Source organism: Danio rerio, chromosome 22 (assembly GCF_049306965.1).
Source record: "Danio rerio strain Tuebingen ecotype United States chromosome 22, GRCz12tu, whole genome shotgun sequence".
Lineage (NCBI taxonomy): Eukaryota > Metazoa > Chordata > Actinopteri > Cypriniformes > Danionidae > Danio > Danio rerio.
In genome coordinates, this window is record NC_133197.1 from 5,962,699 (window position 1) to 5,987,749 (window position 25,051).

Sequence of the window (25,051 nt, forward strand, 5' to 3'; positions counted from 1 at the left end):
GAATGTTCCTAAAATAATTCTGCATTAATCTACAGTTTTTTTTTTTTTTTTTTTTTACAAAATGATGCGCAAAAATAACAAAAAATGTCTGCATATTCTGTCTGGCCAGGTCCGGAGTGGGACTCTTTTTCAGCCCTGGGGTTTCAAGCCTTAGAGCGGCCCACCTCAGTTCACCACTGACTATATTAAAATAAGGTCATTTCCAAATCAGTTTCTAATTACACTATCACGTCTTTTATTTTTTATTTTTTTCGAGAAAACAGCTGTTTTAGAACTTCAAATGTTCAACAACCCTTACAGTATAATATGCCTTAACAATTAAAATGAAAAAAAAAAAAAAATCTTAGGCAGGCGAGGATCGAACCCAGGATGGCGACGTCATTGTCTATCTTGCTATCCACTGTACCACAACAGCTGTACTTTAAAAGAATTGACTTATCTACTTATATCATCATTGACCTGCAGGCTGCATCCTGCTCACAAGGCTACGAGAAAATAGATAAAAAGAGCAGAGCTGCGGTAAAATAATGAATAAGAAGGCTGTGGTCAAGTAAATAAATAAATAAATTAAAAAAGTGTGACTGCAGAGAGCAACAGATTCTGGAGCTAGGGATACCGGCCCTCGCGGCCAAAAAACGGAGAGGCCCACCGGGAATTCTCCCGGTCCTCCCGATTAGCCAATCCAGGCCTGTGTCTGGGCCTACTTTTAAGGTATTCAATATCTACAAAAAACATCTTGGGAACTATGACCAATTCATAAGGAATAAACAACTAATTAATCCACAACAGTAAGGTCTTAAAAGTGAACTTTTGGGCTCTTTGTGAAAACGGATTAATTGTTCTAACTTTAACAAATCATAAAACAACTAAAACGATAGCTCATTTAACAAATATTAATAATTAGCAATTGATTCTGACAAATTAATAATTAGCAATTGATTCTGACAAACTAATGATAGGAAGTTACATTTACAAGCTCTACTTCATGTCAGCTCATGTTTCTTACTCCAAAATACCAACTTTTGACAGTAGCCTGGGGAAGAAATGATTGTAAAGAATGTTTCCAGTTGCACCCAGCTCATTCAGACACAACAAAAATGAAACATAAGACAAGCTCATTGTATCTGGCAAAACAGGAGCTTTCTCACGGATCAATATTAAATGTTAAAATGTTTATTAACTGCTCCGTTTTCCCCCACAGTCTAAACACACGTGCTATAGGTGAATTGCATAAACCAGTGGTTCTCAAACTGTGGTACGTGTACCACTAGTGGTACGCAGAGGAATGAAATTTGTCATGTACATGCTACACACATTTCAAAATTTACCAAAAGGATGTATATACATGTAATACGCCATATATGACATATAGCCTATATTTCTGAGATAATCTGCCACGTTTTTTTTAAACTGTGCAGAGCTGTAGCTGCTTTACTGGGCCTACTACGCTACTGTATTTCAATACTGCTCATTTTGGTGGTACTTGGAGAGACAATTTATTTCTGAGGTGGTTCTTGATGAAAAACGTTTGAGAACCACTGGCATAAACTAAATAAGCTTTAAGTGTATATGTGTGAATGTGAGAGTGTATGGGTGTTTCCCAGCACTGGGTTGCAGCTAAAAGGGCATCCGCATAAAACACAGCTGAATAAGTTGGCGGTTCATTGCACTGTGGTTACACCTCATAAATAAAGGGACTAAGCCAGGGGTGTCCAAACTCAGTCCTGGAGGGTCGGTGTCCTGATGATTTTGGCTCAAACCTGCCTCAACACACCTGCACGAATGTTTCTAGAAAGCCTAGTAAGGGCTTGACTAGCTAACCCAGGTGTGTCAGATGGGGTTGGAACTAAACTTTGCAGGACACTGACCTTGCAGGACCAAGTTTGGACACTCATAGACTGAGCCAGAGGAAAATAAATGAATGACTGTCCATAAACTCACTAAACAAGGACTGGATGAAGTAACTAAATATGTGTGTCCCAATTAAATGAGTCTTTAAAAGACTATTGGCCATCTCAAATTGATTAATCTGTCCTATAAACATCCTTACTGTAGTATCTGAGATTAAACTGACTACAAAATCAACAAAAATGGATTAAATTAGTTGAAAAAAGTTGTTTACATCTGTTTGCAACATTAGCATTGAGAAATAATGACTGAGCATAATTTGAATGGGGGGACATGGTGGCTCAGTGGTTAGCACCGTCACCTCACAGCAAGAAGGCCATTGGTTCAAGTCCCGGCAGGGTCAGATGCATTTCTGTGTGGAGTTTGCATTTTATCCGTGTTGGTGTGGGTTTCCTCCGGGTGCTCCAGTTTCCCCCACAGTCCAAACACATGTGCCATCAGTGAATTGAATAACCTAAATTGGCCGTAGTGTATGTGTGCGAGTGAGTTTGTATGGGTGTTTCCCAGTTCTGGGTTGCAGTTGGAAGGGCATCCGCTGTGTAAAACTTATGCTGGATAAGTTGGCAGTTCATTCCACTGTGGCGACCCTTTATAAATAAAGAGACCAAGCTGAAGAAAAATCAATAATCTTAATGATTCTCTCTCTGCGCCTCTTTATTTTCCGAATACAATACAGCATGTTTAAAGGGAACCTTGTTTATGATTCCACGATTTAAACTTTAGTTAGTGCGTAAAGGGAAAAGGAGACATTCTCTTTTACAGAATTGAGCATCTTCCTGGCTTGACCGACATCATGACCCATAACATTTGCATTTCCGATAAACATGCACTTGGTCGAAAGTGAAACAGAACACATCGGGCAAGCTAACCAATCTAATGGAGGAGCAAGAAAGTCAACAGACCACTTTAAAACCAATGGAAACAGCAGCTTGGAATGAAAAAAAAAATCTGTATTTTAAAAACAAAAAGCATGAACATATTAGAGCACGGATGTCCAGACTCTGTCCTGAAAGGCCGGTGTCCTGGAGAGTTAAACTCCAACCCCAATCAAACACACCTAAACCAGCTATTCAAGGTCTTAATAGATATACTAAAACAGTGGTGTTCAAACTAGATCCTGGAGGGCTGGTGTTCTGCATAGTTTAGTTCTAACTTGCGTGGAAGTTTTAGTGTACCTAGAAAGAGCTTGATTAGCTGGTTTAAGCATGTTTAATGGAACTAAAATTTGCAGGACACGGGCCTTCCAGGACCAAGTTTGGCCAGCCCTGCATTACAGTCTACAAGCACAATCAAGCCTTTGAAAATAGTTAACTTTTAAAAATCATTTTAAAGCAAATTGTTATCTTTCATGGGATAATGCACCCAAAATTTTTGTTGTCATTTAATTTTCCTCCATTTGTTCCAATCTTGTTTGAGCTTCTTTCTTCTGTCGAACACAAAAGACAATTTTTTGAAGAATGTTGGAAAGCATCTTCCATAGTATTTTGTGTTTGTTACGGCTGAAGTTTATTTATTTATTATTGCGGATTGTACTCTGTCTTTTTCTTTGTCCCGCCTTCTTGTTGTTTTTCTGTTGTCTCATAGGATCTCATACCGGCGTGATCCCTTATTCTGATTGGCTGCTGGTCTCAGAGGCCTGTATATAAGGTTCCAGCAGGGTTCGGAGAGCTCATTTCTGTGCGTTCTGTGTTTGGAGTGGAGCTCCTGGGTTTCCTTCACCCCTCCGGCCGACGACCAACAACCAATATTGTATTGATGTTCCTCATACGTTAAACTATTTTGAGAGTTTGAGCATGTAGGTGTGGCCTGCCTATTTATTTGATTACTTTTGACTATGTTAATGTTTAGGGAGTAAGGTAAGCTTTTTGTATTTTTCTTTAAATAGTAATAGGTAATTTAGTGCATTTACTTTATAGATTCTTTTGTTTGTTATTTTGGCCTGTGGTCACCCTGAAGAGATGCTCATTTATATTACCCATATTTTTCTATAATAAATCTATTAATATATATATATATATATATATATATATATATATATATATATATATATATATATATATATATATATATATATATATAAAAATAAATACTCTCAACTAAGTGTCTGAGTTTGGTTGTCGACCGAAGGGAGTCTTTTTTTTTCTTTAGCATTAAGTTTTTTTCACATTTGTTTTTCTTCTTATATTATGCCCATGTTGTTCTCCCTAGACCTGGGCCATAATAATGTTTCTAATATGTAGATCAATGGCTGCTGGATTGCAGCATTCTTCAAAATATTTGTGTGTTCAACACAAGAGCTTCAAAAAAGCATAGAACCACTCAAGTGTGAGTAAATGGTGAGAATTCTTTGGCGAACTATCCCTTTAAGACAGGGGTGTCCAAACTCGGTCCTGGAGGGCCGGTGTCCTGCAGATTTTAGCTCCAACTTGCTTCAACACACCTGCAAGGATGTTTCTAGACTGCCTGGTAAGAGCTTGATTAGCTAGGCCAGCTGTGTATGATTGGGGTTGGAACTAAACTTTGCAGGACACCGGCCCTCCAGGAATGAGTTTGGACACCCCTGCAAGTACTCATAAACCCAAAAACCAAACCAAAGAGCTTTAAATCCAGTGTACACCGAGTCCGAAATCTCTGCATGTTAAAAAATAAATTCAATCTCACGCTTATAAGATTTGGATTGAGTTAGAATTTCTCTTTTTCTCGTAGCAAGCCTTTATAAGGGTGTTTTGACCATTCACAGCTATCGTACAAGTAAAAGCCAAAATAGTGTCTGATAAATTATTCCACAGAGAATTTTGTGATGAACAAGACAGATGGTTGCTTGAGAATTACTGCTGCAGTGTATTCCCGGCAAAAATTTTTTTTTGTTTTGATTTTAAAAGATGTCTAATAGACGTCTAAACATAGTCACCTTGGCTAATACAAGGCTAAAATTGGGCTGTCAGAGAAAATCTAACAGACATCTAAGGATAGGCCAAAACTAGACTAGTCATCAAACAATCAGAAATGAATGCCTACACATATAAAGTCTGTCTAATCTGTCTATTTGGCGTCTAGTCTAGTTTTGGGATATTCTTAGATGTCTATTAGATTTTCACTGACAGCCCAAGTTAAGCCTTGTTTTAGCCAAGCTGTCTACGTTTAGATGTCTATGAGACGTGGGTTGTATGCTGGTTTCAAAGCTTGGTGAGGGGCACGGACATTTACCCATAATGTTGTTTGGTATGCGTGTCTATACCTCTGACGTACGGCCAATCTATATTCAGGATCAATTAAATTGACAGAATACTTCCTTTTCGACTTGAATGTCACTGCATGAGATTCAACTTTGAATCGTTTTGCAGTTTGTCCTGTAACAGACTCATAACAAATGTGTAAGCCCCATGTATCTCCTTAAACAAACACACCTGATTCAGATCATCAGCTCATTATCTGAAACTGAAAGACAAAGGAGACAGTAAAAACATGCAGTGTTGCTGGTCTTCCAGGAACGTGGTTGAGAAACCACATTAGACTTGCTTGCAAGCTTTCTGTGCATGACTTTTTTCCCCTAGGATCAACGAATTGGAAAAATGTTGGAGCTTCAGTCGTCATCATCGTCATCCTCCTCGCTATCACTATCTTGTTCATGCCACTTAACGTAACAGTTGCGATTTGAAACAAGGCACAATGCAACATCACAAGTTGCACAGATCATTGGTGTTTTAAGTTGACACAGTTTGCATTTCCGCCTTCCTACTGTGCTGTCCCCACTGATGTACCTGGGCAGGTGGAGGCCAGTGGTAGGAACAGGAGCCTTAGGGGTAGAGGTTGAGGCAGACCCTATTCCTGTAAGCTCTGTAATAAGTGTTTCACGAAAGGCCTTCTGGGTCATGGCCTTCTGGTTCTTCGACTTGGCCATCTGCTGGTGCAGAATGAAGGCATTGACTATGGCGATGTCGACAAAGTGGTAGAAAAAGGACCGATACCACTTCTTTGTTTGACGAAAAACGGTGTAATACCCGATTAGTGCATTAGACACATCCTCTCCTCCCTTGTATCTGTAATGAAAAGAAATGTATCAGATGTACAGTTTAGCGAATAAAGGACAAGATGATTTAACACTGAAAATAAACTTACTTGTTGTAGTCCAACACGGCACCCGGAACAGGAAATTCCTTAACACCCCAAACGCTACCTTTTCCTTTCACATTCCGCTTTATATAGTCTCCGTTATACGCTTTATGAAAGGTGGAGCACATCAGCACGTCTCTCTTGTCCTTCCACTCAACAAAGAGCAGACCGTCTTCTCTAAACCAGCGAATATTCCCACGAGGAGCCTCAGTCTCTGTGTGGTTGATGCGGTTTGGTCGAATCGTGCCACAAGCCCCGATCTTCTTGCTGAGCAGATCTCTGAAGAGTGTGGGACTGGTGTAAAAGTTGTCGACAAACAGCTTGTATCCAGTGCCCAACACCCGTTCATCAATCAGCGCCATGACAGAATCATAACTTATACCTTTCCTCTGCTCCGTTTTCACCTTTCCCTCATAAATGAAGAAGTCCCACGTGTAGGCGCAGAGGGAATCTGCCAGCACAAACAGTTTGTACCCCCATTTTGTGGGTTCACTTATGTACTGTATGAGGCCATGTCTAGCCTTTGACGCCACCATTCTTTCATCGATGGAGATGTTCTGATGAGGATGAAATGAAGCTTTGCAAGCATCTCTAATGTCCTGGTACAGCGGTTTGATCTTACACAGCGGGTCGTATTGAGGTGTTCCTCTCTTCTTGTCATTTTCTGCATCCACTTTAGGATCACTAAGATGAAGAGCCCAACTTATGGTAAGAAATTTAATACGAGACATGATTTTTGCAGGATATGGCAGACTGTAGACGTCAGACATCCTCCAATAGTCTTGCAGATTGAAGCATTTCACTATGCCCATGTAAATCACCATGGCTATGAATGATTTCAGATCAGCTACAGTAATGTCCTTCCACTTTCTCTTCCTTGCCTCATGACGCATGGCGCCAAAGATGTTCGAATGATCTACTATTTTCTGCATCACTGGTTGTGAAAAGAATAACTCAAAATATTGCAGAACGCTGAATGACGCAGTGGATATTAACTGTGGGCCGGGTGTACGTTTGGGTTTAAACAATAGCTGAGGCGGCTCAATATCAGGCTCATCTACACTTTTCCACTTGCTTTCTAAAATACTGTTGGATGTGGATACATGTTGTCTCATCCTGCCTTTATGTTTCCCTTTCCCTTTGGCACTCTGTGCAGACCCAGGTGAAGCAGACCTATGAGACTTTGCTGGGGATGGAGATACAGAAGACTGATGTTTTCTCTTCTTCCTTTGTGGGGTGACTTCGGGACACCATTCCTCATCAGAGCCATCTGGGGACCTGTTGCATGAAAACGAAACTTCCTTAGTGTTTTAAACATACAGGGGCAGAATTTCTTTTCACATTTATTGATATTATGTATCGTTTAAAGGAGCTACAGAGAATAATAAAAATGTAACAATTATGAAATGTCAACATTTCTGCTGTAAAGCAGCTATAGAGTTGATAATGTATTATTCAGATTAGCATTGTGCATTATGATGATGCATATGGACAAAATAAAAAGTCCAAATATTCAAATTACGCCCAATCATTTATTTCATTGTTTCGCAAATAATTTTTCAGAATTTATATGAGCGCAATAGTGCACAGTTGTATAACAAAAATACCAGTATTGTGAGAAAGTTGCAATCTCGCAAGTACAGTGTTTGCATTTTGCTTTATTTCACTGTAATCATTAGTTTTAGGAAGTCTTTTGATATTTTAGTAATATTTATTTTTTGTTTGTTTATTTTTAATCAAACATTTGCCCTGAAGTTAATAAAGTGAGAATATGATCACGTATAAATAATAAGTAAACATATGAAACATTGAGAATTTACTAATAATATTTATGTGACATTATATTACGAAGGAGAAGGTCTGAATGTGTGAATATAAAACTAACTTGACCACAATCTTTAACTAATGGATTGAGCCTACAGAAACGGCACTACACAGTCATTTATAGAAACATTTTGACGGATGTAAACAAAAACAATGGTCCCAACGTATTTTCTGCTTGACATTTTTTATGTCTATAGCTTCTGAGCAACCGAAAAGTCTCACATATTGATATGTAATGTCATGATGTCTGTTTTAACATTAAGTTATGATCAAATTGCCTCTTGTTGCAATTTTGAAATGGTTTAATAACAAGCAGAAAATGTTCATGGGCCAATAACATGACCACATTGAAATGGTCTATACATTGTTATCACTATATGCGAGGACTTGCATCATATTTTCCCCCGTATAACTCAGCCTTTATTCATTGAGGTAACGTTGGTTTTATAATCGCACATTTGTTCATTTTACGGTATCTATATTGTTTATCATGCTACTTTGAATATTCTGTCTAAAATAGCATGCAAGTATGACTTGAAATCAATATCAGCACTATCTAATCGATTGTAAACAATGTTGTACTTTGGTATTAATTGGATGGTAATATGATTGTCCCATTTAGAATTAGCAAAGAATGCTCTTCTGTAGTTATATTCTTAAGAAGAATGTCTGAATATCCAAATATAAAACGAACTATTGAGGTAAAGTTGGTTTTATATTCATACTTTCTGACATTCTCCTAAACAATATAATTTCACAAACATATCATGTGCAAATGCTAAAATCACATAAGCAGCCAACGACTATCAACATACAACATTGTTTACAGTCAAACAAATAATGCTAATGTTGTTTTCAAGTCATACATGCATGTGGTTTCCGACCAAATATTTAAAGTACCATGGTAAACAATAAAGGGAGCATGTTACAAGTTGATACTGATCAAATATGTAATTATAAAACCAACTTTACCTCAATCCCCAACACCAATGCTAGTGTTATCAAGTATAAAACCATTTTAATTTGTATATTAATCGGCTAAACAAAAGACAACATTAGCATTGGTGAGTACAGATCATTCTAATGTAGCATACATTTGTTGATATCATTTCAAATGTGATATTTCCGTCAGTAAACATGAAATAAAAAACAATTTTAGCAGTTTAAGTGTATTAAGCTACTCTAACATGTATTGAGGTACAGTTGGTTTTATATTCACACATTTATATAATTTCTTTAAAATGTTACTTGCAACTGATAAATGGCGAATTAATAACAGCAGCCAATGACTATCAACGTAAAACATTTTTACAGTCAAACAAATAGTGCTAATATTGTTTTTAAGTCATACTTTCATGTGATTTCAGACCCAATATTCAATGTGCCATGGTAAACAATATATGTAGCATGTTACAAGTTGTCACTGATTAAATATGTGAATATAAAACCAACTTTACCATAATTCATCCAGCGTCTTGAGGTAAACCTCCTCGTCAGAGTCTGCATTGGAAGAAGAGCTTTCGCATGACGATTCAAGGGCTTCATCGCTTTCCTCAGTGTTGCTAGCATCAACACTCTCCTCTGTTGTTTGTCCATTCGTTTTATCCATATTTTCAGTTCTTATCCCTTTCGTTTAATCCATTTTTTCTTATTAGCACTGACCGCAAACACGACTAAATATTGTCACGCGGAGAGCACTGCCCTCTCATTGGCTACTTTTTTTTGTTTATACCAGTATGCAACGATTTCATTGGCCAATGCGCTGTATAGCGGGAATCTGGAGGAACATGTAATATACGCCCACATTTACCTCCACAGGAACGGGACTTCTGCTTTTGTCACCTTGTGGGAGTCTAAAAACTTTAGTCATTCTGATTAAATGATTTATTCAGCACTAGTGTTGGGCTTGTTGTTGTTGTTAGGCTAGGGGAATAATGACAGATATATTACTTTTGTAAAGAGAAAGCTTGATGGCTTTAAATCAGGGGTGTCCAAACTCGGTCCTGTAGGGCTAGTGTCCTGCATATTTAAGTTCCAACCCCAATTAAACACACATGAAGCAGCTAATCAAGCTCTTTCTAGGTATACTAAAAACCTTCAGGGAGGTGTGTTGAAGGAAGTTAGAGCTAAACTATGCAGGACACCGGCCCTCCAGGACCAAGGTTGGACACCCCTGCTTAATGAACATTAAAATAATATCAACTACACCAAAACCAGTAAGAAGGAATCACACAACCTTTATGTGAAAGTACCAGCTTAAATAATGTGGAATGTGGGTTAGTACATCTGTTTACATGCTTTAAATGAGTATACACCTGATTCCAAGATTCTTAAATTGCCACGGTAACCATTGCAATCTGGTATTTTGGTTCGTTTGGTTAATTTATTACTTTTAAACGACAGGGGGCGACTGGGAGCAATTGTCCCGAGCAAAGAAGTGTGTTTGTATTTATTAAAGAACAACATTTAGAACAATACAAAAAGAAAGGGAAAAGAAAAAAAATGTCAAGTGTGTACAGAACAAAACATATAAGACAAACAAATATGTGTAAGTAAACATAGCCTACTAACAAAAAAAGGCCTTGTGATATTACACAATCCTGAAGATTTCAAGTGAAAAAGCTTTTGTTACATGTTTTTGGTCGGTGGGAGGAAACCGGAGAGCCCAGCGAAAACCCACGCAAACGCGAGGAGAACATGCAAACTCCGCACAGAAATGCCGACCTGGCCAGGAAGTGTCCGAACCGGTGACATTCTTGCTGTGCAGCCGTGGTGCTAACCACTTGGCCTCCGTGCTGTCCTGACAAGGACATGGGAGGAGTAGGGGTGGAAGGGGGGATTCTTCAAGACAAAGATGGCTGAAGTAAGATACTCTGGTTATTTATAGCGGTTAAGGAGTCGTCTGTTTGGTAAATCAGTGTTAGCTAATGTGGACCAGGTGCTATCAATCATAAGCACGTGCTCCTCTCGAAATTAGTTTATAAATAAACTTAGCTTAATTCAATTAGTATAGCAGGATAAAATGGTTTTTGGGTTATTAAATTGTCATCTGTGAATATGGTACTTTGTAATTAGTATCAAAAGATTAATAAGATAAGCTTCCGTCTCTATTTTTTTGTTGTAGTTCAAAAAAAACCAAAATAACACGTTGTATTCTAAATGAAATTTTAGGAAATATTTATTAAATTAGTCATCTCATGAGATTTGTTTTTGTATTAAAGAACAGTATATACTATAATAACACTATACATATATAACAAAATTACATGGGTAAAAAAATTCCTATTGTTGTCCCTCTGTTCTCAGATGGGATGACGGGCCAAATAATAGGTTACCATGGACTAACTTTGGCCCGCGGGCCCTATTTTGGGCATCTCTTAACAATAAATAAGACCATCTAACAAATGGATTTGAGATTTTGTATGACAAAACCATCTAAAGCAAATCAAGTAAAAACTTACCAGTAGGTGAAACTCTTAGCATCCAAATCCTTAAACTACTGCTTAAGTGGAAGAATAGCATTTTCTTTGCATAATAGTACAGCAACAGGTAACTTAAATCATTTTTTTTGCAATTTGTTTAAACTACTTTTTTTTAAAAACGAGCTGAATCAACACAATATTAAAGTTTTTATGTTCATTTGTTTCCATCTGATTAGTTCCTTTATTTATCAGGGGTTGCCACAGCGGAATGAAGCACCAACTTATCAGCATATGTTTTATGCAGTGGATGCCCTTCCAGCTGCAACCCAGTACTGGGAAACACCCATACACTCTTGAATTCCCACACATACACTACGCCAACGTAGTTTATTCAATTCTCCTATAGCGCATGTGTTTGGACTGTGGGGGAAACCGGAGCTCCCGGATAAAACCCAAGAGAACACTGGGAGAACATGCAAACAACATACAGAAATGCCAACTGACCCAGCCAGGACTCGAACCAGAGACCTACTTGCTGTAAGGCCACAGTGCTAACCACTGAGCCACTGTTTTATGTTCAATCCATTTAAATTTGTAAAAAACAATTAAGTTAACATAATCTATCTGTGTTGGGACAACATGAAGGAATTGTGTGGAACCCAGCATTTTTTACAGTGTAGCAAATTAATCGTAATATGCATCAGCATTTGATAACAGAAACAGCTATATGTTATTTATGAATGTACAATAATTATAAATACACCAAAATCAGCATTTAAATACCTGATTCAAACAGTAGGTGGCGCTCCAAACACGTTTTTAACTGCTGCAAAAATAAACAGTTTTGCTAACTGAAAAAACATTGCATGTTTGATTCAGAAGAGCGCATACTAAATTGGTTATATTAACCACAAAAAAGTCTTATTTTATTCAGTGCTCCATATTTCAAAGTATTTTGGTCAAGCAAAAGCATTTATTTTTTCGGGTTTTATATCATTATGTCATTTTTTTCAAACCGATGCCTCCGATTATTATTTAAAGGGAAGGGATAGTTCACCCAAAATGACAATTGTGTCTTCATTTACTCACCCTGTACTTGTTTCAGGCATTTATAAGTTTCTTTAATCAGTCAAACACTAAAGACAATATTTTGAAGAAAGCTGTAAACCTGTATTGACTTCCATAGTATTTTTATTTCCCTACACTCTCGGAAATAAAGGTACAAGAGCTGTCACTGGGGCAGTACCTTTTCAAAAGATACATACGTGTACCCAAAGGGTCCACAGTGGTACCTCTAAGGTGCATATTAGTGCCCAAATGTATCTAAAAAGTACCATCATTGACCCTATAGATACAAATATGTACCTTTTGAAAAGGTACTGCCCCAGTGACAGCTCCTGTACCTTCTGTAGCTCCTGTATTTCTGAGAGTGTACTATTGAAGTCAATGGTTACATGTTTTCAGCTTTTTTATGAAACTCTTTTTTTGTGTTCAACAGAAGTTACTCATTAAGGTTGGAAACCACTTGAGAGCAAGTAAATTTACATTTTTTTTGGCTGATCGATACCTTTAACATAAAGGTATATAGGCCCTAAACTATAGCATGTATGATACTAATAGTGAATTTCTGTAGGGCTTTCAGTATCATGAGGGTCACATTAAACATTTAGATGCAATTTGAGCACGGTGAAACTCTAAGAGAGCGCGAGAGAGTTAGCGTGTGCTTGCGGCTGATCCGGGAGCTCAGATAAAGCAGTGTGTGTGTGTTTGTCCAATCTGAAACAGGTTCTCCCACAATATCAACTCTCCACCCCATCCTGGTGGCACTTTATAAGCCCAGCCTTTCCACCAAGAGACACCCTCTGTGCTCAGGTCTGCCCACCGGTTCTCATCCCAAACCTCCGCAGCTCTGCACCACTTTTTTTGTCATCATGAGTCTGAGAAGCAAGCGCATCAGTTCCAGCAGCTCTGTGAGGAGCAGCGGAAAGATGGGAGGTTATGGGTACAGCAGTTTAAGTGGGATCTCCTTGGGAGCATCTGCCCCAAGTTTTAGCACCAGCTCTGCCTATTTGGGGCCGCCGATCGCCAGCGTCTCTGTTAACAAGAGCCTTCTGGCGCCTCTTAACCTGGAGATCGACCCCAACATCCAAATGGTGCGCACTCAGGAGAAAGAGCAGATCAAGTCCCTGAACAACCGCTTCGCCACCTTCATCGATAAGGTACAGTTGGGGCTTTCGGTAAAGTGTTGAGAAACTCAATATTTTGTAGAGCAACAGTCAACAAAAAAAAAAACTGTTGAATTGTTTGCACAAGATGAGGTTGGGTCTTCGTTCGATTGAAAAAAGTATTTTGAAAAACTTTTTGTAAAGTGACATGTTTTTAGAGCGTTAATCAAAAAAAGGAGAAAAAAGGAGGGAGGGTGATGGCATAAAGGTCTTAGTTGGGTCTTTCATTCAATGAGAAAAAGTAAATTGAGAAACTCTAAATTTTACAGTGCATTCAAGAGTCAAAAAAGAGGGAGGGTGATGGGTAGAGGTCTGAAATAATACAATTGGTTCTTTCATTTGATAAAAAAAAATTAATTGAAAAACTCAATACTCTGTAGAACATCAGTCAAAAAAAGTAGATGTCTTTGCAAGATAAGGTACAGTTGGGTCTTTCATTCAATTGAGAAAAGAATATTGAGAATATCTTTTAAAGTGATATTTTGTTGAGCTTTAGTCAAAAAAAAGGTGATAGGGAGTGGGGTAGAGGTAAAAAAAAAAAACTTACAGCTTTTTATTAAATGAAAAAGATAAATTGAGAAGCTCAATATTATAAAAGAGCATCAGTCAAAAAATTGAGTTTTGTAGAGCGTCAGTCAAAAAAAAGGACAGTTTTACACACTATCAGTCCAAAAAAAGTAGTTTTGTAGAGTGTCAGTCCAAAGAAAATAATAGAGGTATTTGCATGATATTATACATTTGGAACTTTTATTTAATGATAGTATATTGATAAACCAAAATTTTGTAGAGCATCGGTCAAAAAAGTAGATTTTTGCAGAGCATCAGTCACCAAAATAACAAAAAACAAAAAAAAAAAAAACCAGGTCTTTGGATGATAATGTACAGCTGGGACTATCAAGTATATTGAGAAATTTTGTAGAGCATCGGTCAAAAAAAGTACAGTTTTGTAGAGTGTCAGTTAAAAATTGACAGTTTTATACATTGTCAATCCAAAAAAGTTGAGTTTTGTAAAGTGCAAGTCAAAAGAATTAGTTTTGTAGAGCACATTCAAAAAATATAGTTTTGTAGAACGTTTGTCAAAAATATATAGTTTTGTAGAGCATCAGTCAAAAAAATTTGTTTTATACATTGTCAATGCAAAAAAGAAAAAATTTGTGCAGCGCAAGTAAAAACAAATAGTTTTGCATAGCATCAGTCAAAAAAATTATTGTTTTGTAGAGCGTCAGTCAAAAATAACTGTTTTGTAGAGTGTCAGTTGTGTTTCATAAATTGTCAGTCCAAAAAAAGTTGTTTTGTAGAGCGTCAGTCATAAAATGATTGTTTTGTAGAGAGTCAGTCCAAAAACGTATTGTTTTGTAGAGCGTCAGTCAAATAATTAGTTTTGTAGAGCGTCAGTCAAAAAATTATAGTTTTATAGAGACCAGTCAAAAAAATAAATGTTTTGTAGAGTGTCAGTTAAGTCAGTTAAAAAAATGAGCTTTATACATTGTCAGTCCAAAAAAAACAGTGTTGTAGAGCGTCAGTCAAAAAAAGGTCAGGTTTGTAGAGCGTCAGTCAAAAAATTAGTTTTGTAGAGCGTCTTTCAAAACAATTATAGTTTTATACATTGTTAGTCTAAAAAAGTAGAGTTTTGTAGAGCGTCAGTAAAAAAAAAAAGAGGTCTTTGCATAATAATGTACAGTTGGAACTTTCATTCAAAATTTGTATATTAAGAAACTCAATATTTTGTAGAGCATCAGTTAAAAAAAAGGTTTTGTAGAGCACCAGTCAAAAAAAGGTAAAGGTCTTTGCATGTTCAAGCCACTAGAGTGTTGATGACGATGATAACGTCTTCACACTAACAGCTAACATCAACATCTCAAACCTCAAGAGAAAGCAGATTAGGTACTCGCATGAAAACGATAGTTCTGTAGCGTGACCCATTTCTCTGAAGCCTGTAACCTGATAAAAAGCAGGTCAGATCTGACCAAGCCACCGAAGACAGCACTATCCCAGCGAGTATGAAGGAAGCTTTTGTGCGCCCGAGGACAATGCAACCGAATCCCAGGAGCCTGCCGGACTGAAATCGACACTTCAATCGCACTCAAGTACAACCAAGTCACTGTTGTGGGTCGGGGCAGGGCTGGGTCCTCCAACACGGGTCTCAGGTCGGCTTTTAAAGTGCTGGAAGTTAAGGTTTTACGAAGAGCCCAACTAGGTCAGCCGCTACTCTCCGGAGTGTTAGCGTTCAGCTAATGCGGAGTCATATTGCTCTGTTAATGAGTCCATCCTGGCAGGGTGGGCATCAATTAAAGCGGCCGGGCTTTCAGGATGTGCAATGAACCAAACAAAGTCCCAAAGAAGAGCTCTTTCTTCTTTGTTCTTGACAGGAAACTCCAGTCAACTTTGTAATCTCAGTATGTTGGGTTTAAAGATAGAGTGACATTTACTTGATGATATAATAGATGCCACTTGAGGATTCACCTGGTGTTCCAGTTTGCGCCGCATAACATTGGGTACTTTAAAGGGATAGTTCCCCCGAAATGGAAATTACCTTATCATTTATTTACCCTCATGTGGTTTTACACATTTATATGAGTTAATTTATTCTGTTGTTCTGTATTTTGAAGAAGGCTTTGACCCATTAACTTCCAAAGTAGGAAAACAAATTACAAAGGAAGTCAATGGGAGCCAAACAACCAGCATTTTTAACTGAAGAGAAGAACTCTTGAAGGTTTAAAACCACATGAATGAATAGATGATGGGGGAATTTTCATGTTTTGGGGTGAACTAACCCCTCAAAAATTTCAAAAAAATTTCTCATCATCCAAAATGACCCATTAATCCCCAAAAAATAAACAAAACTAATCCCTTTAATAATGCCTCATCATCCAAAATGACCCATTTATTCCAAACAAATCCACAAAACAATGAGAAATAGATGTATTAACAGGTTCCAATCTGATTTTGTGTATAACGTCATAACATATAACTTCAAAAATATTTATGGTTGGTTACCTGTGTAGGTGCGCTTCTTAGAGCAGCAGAACAAAATGTTGGAAACCAAATGGGAGCTGCTGCAAACCCAGACTCCAGGACGCTCCAACGTCGAGCCCATGTTTGAGGCTTACATGGCCAACCTGCGCCGACAGATGGACGTGGTGAACAACGACAGGACCAAGCTGGACGGAGAGCTGAGGAACATGCAGGGTCTCGTAGAGGACTTCAAACACAAGTAAAGCACATCGATCTACACAAACAACCAACATTTAAAGGCATAGTTCAATCAAATATGAAAATATCTGGCATCTTTTACTTCATCTGTTGAACACAACAAGATATTTAAAAAAAATGCCGGTTTCCATTGACTTCCTTAGTATTTTCTTTCCTACAATGGATGTCAATTAGTAGCATCAACCAGCATTGTTCAAAATATCTTCTGTGTGAGAGAGAAAAAGGAAACTCATAACATAAGGGAGAGTAAATAATCAGGTAATTTGGATTTTTTTGGTGAAGTACATGCTTAAAGGTCTCCACCAGGAAATGGTGGTTTGCCATCTCTAGGTTGGAGGAAAGTCCTTACCCCAGGTAGAGGAGTTTAAGTATCTAGGGGTTTTGTTGACGAGTGAGGGAAGGATGGAACGTGAGATTGACAGGCGGATTGGTGCAGTGGCAGCAGTAATGTGGACGATGTATTGGTTTATTGTGGTAAAGAAGGAGCTCAGCCGAAAGGCAAAGCTCTTGATTTACCGGTCAATCTACGTTCCTACTCTCACCTATGGTCATGAGCTGTGGGCCATGTCTGAAAGGACAAGATCTCGGATACAAGAGGCCGAAATGAGTTTTCTTCCTAGGGTGGCAGGGCTCACCCTTATAGATAGGTCGAGGAGCTCTGTCACCCGGGAGGAGCTCGAAGTAGAGCCGATTCTCCTCCACATCGAGAGAAGTCAGCTGAGGTGGCTCAGGCATCTGTTTCGGATGCCTCCTGGACACCTTAGGGAGGCGTTCCAGGCATATCCCACCTGAAGGAGGCCTCGGAGAAAACCCAGGACATGCTGGAGGGACTATGTCTCCCGGTTGGCCTGGGAAGGCCCCGGAGGAGCTGGAGGAAGCGTCTGGGGCGCGGGAAGTCCTGGGTTCTCTCCTACGATTACCGCCCCTGCGACCTGGCCCCAGAAAAGCGTTGACTGTACAGTGTGTTATTTCTTTTTATTTCTTTATTTTACAGTACTTTGGATCAACTGGTACACTCTAAAAAATGCTGAGTTGGATCGACCTATTGTATTATTGGGCCAATTATAGAACAAAATGAGTTAAAAAGTTCAATTTAATAGAAAAAAAAAAATCAATCAAACATTGGGTTTGTCTATATTTGGTCCACCGTTTAATTAAATTTAAACTTAAATTTTAATTTTAATTAAATTTAAACACGTATTAACCCATTGATTCCGCAATTGACCCAATAATTAATTATGTCAATACAACCTAGTATAGTTGCATTGGGAACATTTTAAAGTGCTTTAAAATGAAAATGAAACCAATTTTTACTGGCCCTCTGTACTAGAATCCAAACTACAAATCATTTAATCACAATTTATTTAATTTACATCGTCTGATACTCAAAATAGGTGACGCAGTGGCGCAGTAAGTAGTGCTGTCGCCTCACTGGAAGAAGTTTGCTGGTTCGAGCCTCGGCTGGGTCAGTTGGTGTTTCTGTGTGGAGTTTGCATGTTCTCCCTGCGTTCGGGTGGGTTTCCTCCAGGTGCTCCGGTTTCCACCACAGTCCAAAGACGTGGTACAGGTGAATTGGGTTGGCTAAATTGTCCGTAGTGTATGAGTGTGTGTGGATGTTTCCCAGAGATGGGTTGCGGCTGGAATGGCATACGCTGTGTAAAAATGTGCTGGATAAGTGGCGGTTTATACTGCTGCGGCAAACCCGGATTAATAAAGGGACTAAGCCGAAAAGAAAATTAATGAATGAATAATACACAAAATGGGTATCATCAAAAAGCATCCAAAATATCCATGTATTTAGAATAATTGTGTTTTTGTTAAAATTTACCACTTTGTTTTTTCTTTAACTCAGGTATGAAGATGAGATCAACAAAAGGAACAACCTGGAAAATGACTTTGTGATCCTTAAAAAGGTGAGATGTTTTAGTGTTCAAAGGTCAAAAGTGGTCTTTTTTTGCCACATTACGAAACTTAAACCAATGACCTCATTGCAATGTTGAAGTCAGGGCAGGTTACCAAATAAAAAGGTGGACTTTCAGGAGCAGGGAAAGTTAAACTTTCACAACACGCTGAATAAAAGCAGCCTAGGAGAGCGAACAATGAGTCGATTGGGAGGGGTAAAGAGTCTGGAGGGATCAAATCACCATTGACAAAAGCCTGGGTGGGGATACGGCATTATTTATACACTAGAGGAGATCTGTTTTCAATGGCCTACAGAGAGCAGCAACAAGTCAAACTTGCATACTAAGGATATGTACACGATGTAGCTCTACTGATATGTTGGTATGAGTGCCCGAGGACGACGTACAAGTTTGACAAGGTTTCATTTGAGAAGTGCTATGTGTCCCGCAGGATGTAGACTCGGCGTATCTGGTGAAAGCTGATTTGGAGGACAAAGTTGGTGCGCTGACTGACGAGATCAACTTTCTGAGAACCATTTATGACGAGGTGATGCACGCATTCGGTTCAAGACTATATTATTAGCCCTCCTGTGAAATTTCCATTCTTTTTCAGTTATTTCCCAGGTTCTGTTGAACAGAATAAGAAAATATTTTCTAATATTAGTGTTTTCTAATAGCAGGGGGAAATTCTTGTTTCTTTTAGTTGGACTGGAATAAAAAACATATTTAAAAATTAAAAACTAATAAGAGCGCAATATTATAAGCCCTCTTAAGAAATGTTTATTATTATTTTTTGATTGTCTTCTGAATAAACCAATGTTGTCCAATGACTAGGACCAGACAGAATCTGCAGACTTTTGCTTATTTCTGCTGAGAATTGTGTAAAAAATCTGCGGATTTATGCGGAATGATTTTAGGAGTATTTTAACTAAAAACTTAATATATTAAATCATCAAATAATACATTTTTAACGTTTATTTAATGTTTACCATGCAAATCCAATTAGATTCACTAATTTGTAAACAAAGCAAGTCTCTCGTATAATACCTCTACTAAGAGACAGAACTTATTACTTTACAAACTGTTTTGTAAATAAATCATATGAACATTTTAATATTATTATATCATAATAATATTAGTGAAATTAATTTAAAACTTAATAAATACAAAATTACAGACATTTACACAAGTTAATACATAGACTTAATGATGGGAAAAAAATCTGCGTGCATAGATTCTGTGTGGGCCTACCAATAACTTGCCTAATTAACCTAGTTGAGCCTTTAAAGGTCCCATGAAAGTTTTTTTTTTTAAGTTAGTATATCAGAATGTTAGTCTTAAGGATATCTTTAAGCTAGTGTGCTCCAAAATAATTGCGTTTAGAAGAAATAAAACTATATAAACATCCAAAACTTAAAGTTAGTCACCTCCGCCTAAATAAATCAACATTTTTTTTTCCACATCCCCTCATACTTCAGTTTCTCATCAATCTGACCAATCAAATGCGCTCTAGTCTCTGACAAGCCCCACCCCTTCAAGACACTTCTCATTTGCTTTTCATTTGATGAGCTTAACCAATCTCACTGGCAGAACTGTAATATTAATAAATAAATAAAAAAAAAAACACTATTGGACATTTTTTTAAAGGGGAGGAGCTACTCTATGTCCCAACCTCTCTTCGTGTTTCAGTTAGATAACGTCAAACATCGAATACAATTTAAATGGAACTTTAAATGCCACTTTAGGCAGAAAATTTGTAACTTTAAAAATATATTAGTAAAATTTTATGTACAGTCCTCATGGCAAAGACAAAAGAATTTCATTAATAGAAATTTGGTTTATTTTGTTTTTTAAAAATGTGTTGAAAAAAATCTGATAAACAGCACGGGAAATATTTGAAAAAACTAAACTAAAAACGTACAATTTCATAAGAAGGCAAATCGTTTTGTCAACTCTATATACGCACATACATACATTTGCATATAAACCCACCCTATTGTACAGAAAATAAATAAAACAAATGTTACCTTATACACATGTAAGCATTATTTTATAACAAGTATTTTAGCTCATCTAACTCTTCAACAAATTGTTTAATTTATGTAAGATGTAAACCTTGAAAATAAATTCAAAGTGAAGCAATAAACAAAATGGATTCACATATCAGCAAACAGTATTTTGCATGCTTGATATACAAGTCGTTTTACAAAAAGACAAAGCGCAGAGCTACATGACAAATAAATAATCCTTAACTTCTCACCGGTTCAGGAATTGCGTGAGCTGCAGGCCAGCATTCAAGACACGTCCGTGGTGGTGCAGATGGACAACTCACGAAACCTCAACATGGACCATATCGTGGCCGAAGTCAAGTCTCAATATGAGGAGATCGCAGCCAGGAGCCGCGAAGAGGCTGAATCCTGGTACAAGTCCAAGGTACACACTAAACGCAACGTTATGAACCTATTAGTCAACATCAAGTCATTAGGATAATGAAATGGTGTTTTTTTGTTGTTGTTTCTAAACAAACGATCTCAGAATGACTACAGTAAATAGTGTCTGGCATATTGCATTGATTTATGGTTGGTCAGTTTGATCAGATGGCGTCTCAAGCCAATCAGTACAACGACGAGCTGCGAAACACCAGAGGAGAGATCGGGGACATCAACCGCATGATCAGCCGTCTGCAGAGCGAGATCGAGGTTATTAAAGCACAGGTGAGAAACATGCTTCATTAACCTTTTGTGTGACCCAAACCTATGGTGGTCGCTAACTAGAGCTGCGGCGTGAGGTTGTTCGAGAAATTGATTCAGCGATTTTCAAAATGCATCAATACTCTCTTAATTTGATTCTGAGCTTAGTTTTTAACAGTAGATAGCACTCTTGGCTAGTTTTAAACAGCAGCTCTATGCTCATTTTAAACAGCAGATGTTGCTTTAGGCTAGTTTTTAACAGTAGATGGCGCTCTTCACTAGTTTTTAACAGCATACAGCACTCTCTGCTTGTTTTCAAAAACTGTTGATGCTCTAGGCTAGTTTCCAGCAGCAGACATCATTTCAGGCTAGTTTTGACCAGCAGAAGGTGTTTTAGCTTAGTTTTTACCAGTAGAAGGCGCTCTAGGCTAGTTTTTAACCTGCAGATAGCATTCTAGGATACTTTTTAAAAAACCGATGATGCTCTGCACTAGTTTTAAACAGCAGATGTCGCTCTACGCAGTTTTTAAACAGCAGATATCAATCTACACTAGTTTTTAAGCAGCAGATGGCGCTCTATGCTAGTTTTTAACAGCAAACAGCTCATAGGCTAGTTTTTAATAGCAGACAGTGCTCTAGGCTAGTTTTTAAACAGCAGGTGGCAGTCTAGGCTAGTTTTTAAACAGCAGATGGCAGTCTAGGCTAGTTTTGACCAGCAGAAGGTGCTTTAGGTTAGTTTTTGCCAGTAGAAGGTGCTCTAGGCTAGTTTATACCAGCAGATGGTGTTCTAGGCTAGTTAAAAAAATGATGATGCTCTACGCTAGTTTTTAAACAGCAGATAGCGCTCTACACTAGTTTTTAAGCAGCAGATGGTGCTCTATGCTAGTTTTTAACAGCAAACAGCTCATAGGCTAGTTTTTAATAGCAGACAGTGCTCTAGGCTAGTTTTTAAACAGCAGGTGGCAGTCTAGGCTAGTTTTTAAACAGCAGATGGCAGTCTAGGCTAGTTTTGACCAGCAGAAGTTGCTTTAGGTTAGTTTTTGCCAGTAGAAGGTGCTCTAGGCTAGTTTATACCAGCAGATGGTGTTCTAGGCTAGTTAAAAAAATGATGATGCTCTACGCTAGTTTTTAAACAGCAGATAGCGCTCTACACTAGTTTTTAAACAGCAGATAGCGCTCTATACTAGTTTTTATACAGCAAATAGCGATCTACGCTAGTTTTCTACCAGCAGACAGCGCTCTAGGCTAGTTTAAACACACTAATGATGCTCTACACTAGTTTTAAACAGCAGATATCACTCTACTCTAGTTTTTAAACAGCAGATGGCGCTCTACGCTAGTTTATAACAGCAGACAGCGCTCTAGGCTATTTTTTAACAGATGTCAGTGCTCTAGACTAGTTTTTAAAAGCAGATGGCGCTCTAGGCTATTTTTTAACAGATGTCAGTGCTCTAGGCTAGTTTTTAACAGAAGTCAGTGCTCTAGGCTAGTTTTTAACAGCAGATGGCGCTCTAGGCTAGATTTTAATCAGCAGACATCGCTCTGGGCTAGTTTTTAACAGAAGTCAGTGCTCTAGGCTAGTTTTTAACAGCAGATGGCGCTCTAAGCTAGTTTTTAAACAGCAGACAGCGCTCTAGGCTAGTTTTCTAGGCTATTTTTAACAGTAGACGGTGCTCTACACTAGTTTTTAACAGCAGATGGGGCTCTCGGCTAGTTTTTAACAGAAGTCAGTGCTCTTAGCTAGTTTTAAATAGCAGACAGCGCTCTAGGCTAGTTTTCTAGGTTTGTTTTAACAGCATATGGTGTTCTAGGATAGTTTTTAACCATACACTCAAATGCTAAAAAGAAATGCTTGTTGTGCACAAACACCCTCAATATGAACACTCTTGTAATTCACTTACCTAAATATTTTCTAACTTTATTAATAATTTTAGGTAAAAGTGGTATTTGCAAGGAATTGGATGCAAGCAATGTAGTTAACCTGCTGTTAAATCTAAGCTCAGTATTAATTCAAGAGAATAGCGATATATATTGTAAATCTCAGAATTGAATTCTCAAACAATTTTTCAAGACAGCTCTATTACTAACTCTCAATGCTATGATCAATTTAGCGTGCTAACCTGGAGAACCAGATAGCCGAGGCTGAGGATCGTGGTGAGATGACTGTGAAGGAAGCTAAAGGTCGCATTAAGGACTTAGAAGAGGCTCTTCAGAGAGCCAAACAGGACATGGCCCGTCAGCTCCGCGAATACCAGGAGCTCATGAACGTCAAGTTGGCTTTGGATATCGAGATCGCCACCTATAGGAAGCTGCTGGAAGGCGAAGAAGACAGGTAAAAAACAGAGCCTTATAAGAAAATTCTGGCACTACGCAAGAGAACTTAAATGTTTGCATTAATAAATATTGACCGTCTCATTACTTTTAAAAACTTCACACAGAATTGGACAGCAGCCCATTGTGAACATCCAGGCCGTTCCCAACTACAGTAAGTCTAAACGACATTAAACATTAAACAATAGCCAGGGTATATGCACAAAACATCTGACTTCTACGTGACATTGTGCACATGTTAATGCAATAAAGGTAAATATTGACTATGGAATAGTATTTCCATTAGAACAGCTGAAGGGAAAATTATTTCCCAGTGAGGTTTTTTATTCTTTTTCAAATATTTCCCAAGTGATGTTTAATAGAGTAAGGAAATTTTCATCGCATTTCCTATTTTATTTTTCATTTGTTTTAGCTTGGCTGAAATAGAAGCAATTTTTATATTTAAAAAAATAATACAAATTAATGGTGAACATAGGCAGCTCCTCTCCATTAAACAGCACTTGGGAAATATTTGTAAAATATCACAGGTGGGCTAATAACTTTGACCTCAACTGTAGATAATTTTAAACATTTCCATCCACTTCCTTGTTAAAATTTCTCACAAAAAAAGTGCACAGTTAGTCTTTAAGCTTGCTTCACACCATTATTACTCAATATCATGATAGTAAAATGGGTCACATTTTATGTTGACAATGTTACCTTCATACATAATCTGAACATTGCTTCTATTTTTCGTCACAGACTCCAAGGGGATGAATGGTTTTCAGCAGAACAGCTCTCCATCACCTAAAATAGTTATCAAGACTACCGAAACCAGAAACAGCACCAGATTCAGCACTCACTGAAGTGTCAAGCATAATCAAAGGAATGTAATGCTATACTATACCTATAATAGTTTACTTTATGCAAGTATATATACACATACACAAGTAGCTTGTCTTTCTATGAATCAATGAAATTAATCTGTAATTAATTTCTTTTTCTTTTTGTGTTTTGAAAGATCATGGACCTTGTTCTTGATTCCTATTATATGCATATATATTATATTCAATTTAAATACTCAATGTTATATGTATATTCAATATGATTAAATTCAGTTTGATAAACTTGCACGTGGAAATTTTTTACACTTGCAACACAATATAATCTGACAAGCAAAATTACGATTTGTTATTTATTCATTCATTTTCATTACAGCTTAGTCCCTTTATTAATCCAGGGGCGCCACAGCTAAAAATTCCAGCGGAATGAAAAGTCAACTTTATCCAGCATGTTTTTATGCAGCAGATGCCATTCCAGCCGCAACCCATCTCTGGGAAACATCCACACACACTCATTCATGTTTTATTATGCAATTTACTAAAATATTAACATAATACAAGAGTCTAATAGCCACAAAAATGGAAATTTAAGCTTTTAATTTT

General features: G+C 37.7%; 3 protein-coding genes across 4 annotated transcripts in view; 1 reads left to right on the top strand and 2 right to left on the bottom strand.

The window, feature by feature from the left end:
- The window catches only part of s1pr4 (sphingosine-1-phosphate receptor 4), a 525,180-nt gene that overhangs the window by 408,726 nt on the left and 91,403 nt on the right, over positions 1 to 25,051 (bottom strand). The window lies entirely within an intron of this gene.
- pgbd4 (piggyBac transposable element derived 4) lies at positions 4,783 to 9,533 on the bottom strand. Its single transcript, NM_001431425.1, has 3 exons — positions 9,303 to 9,533; positions 6,028 to 7,299; positions 4,783 to 5,948 (listed from the first exon to the last, which is right to left on the bottom strand). Exons 1-3 carry the CDS (start codon positions 9,452 to 9,454, stop codon positions 5,492 to 5,494), a joined length of 1,881 nt encoding a protein of 626 aa, NP_001418354.1. The 5' UTR covers positions 9,455 to 9,533; the 3' UTR covers positions 4,783 to 5,491.
- si:dkey-222f2.1 lies at positions 13,125 to 24,735 on the top strand. Of its 2 annotated transcripts, none has more exons than XM_691644.9 (9): positions 13,125 to 13,486; positions 16,498 to 16,706; positions 18,558 to 18,618; positions 19,058 to 19,153; positions 20,875 to 21,039; positions 21,195 to 21,320; positions 23,408 to 23,628; positions 23,735 to 23,781; positions 24,369 to 24,735. In XM_691644.9, exons 1-9 carry the CDS (start codon positions 13,199 to 13,201, stop codon positions 24,470 to 24,472), a joined length of 1,317 nt encoding a protein of 438 aa, XP_696736.2. In that variant the 5' UTR covers positions 13,125 to 13,198; the 3' UTR covers positions 24,473 to 24,735. The 2 variants fall into 2 exon arrangements, with proteins under 2 accessions (XP_696736.2, XP_021325200.1); XM_021469525.2 differs by having other exon boundaries at positions 21,204 to 21,320.

Coding starts and splice junctions, on each gene's coding strand:
- pgbd4 (NM_001431425.1), bottom strand. CDS start 9,454: ATGGATAAAACGAATGGACAAACAACAGAGGAGAGTGTTGATGCTAGC. Junction 7,300..9,302: donor AAGACGCTGGATGAATTATG/GTAAAGTTGGTT, acceptor TTCATGCAACAG/GTCCCCAGATGGCTCTGATG. Junction 5,949..6,027: donor GCCGTGTTGGACTACAACAA/GTAAGTTTATTT, acceptor TTTTCATTACAG/ATACAAGGGAGGAGAGGATG.
- si:dkey-222f2.1 (XM_691644.9), top strand. CDS start 13,199: ATGAGTCTGAGAAGCAAGCGCATCAGTTCCAGCAGCTCTGTGAGGAGC. Junction 19,154..20,874: donor TGAGAACCATTTATGACGAG/GTGATGCACGCA, acceptor TCACCGGTTCAG/GAATTGCGTGAGCTGCAGGC. Junction 21,321..23,407: donor TCGAGGTTATTAAAGCACAG/GTGAGAAACATG, acceptor TGATCAATTTAG/CGTGCTAACCTGGAGAACCA.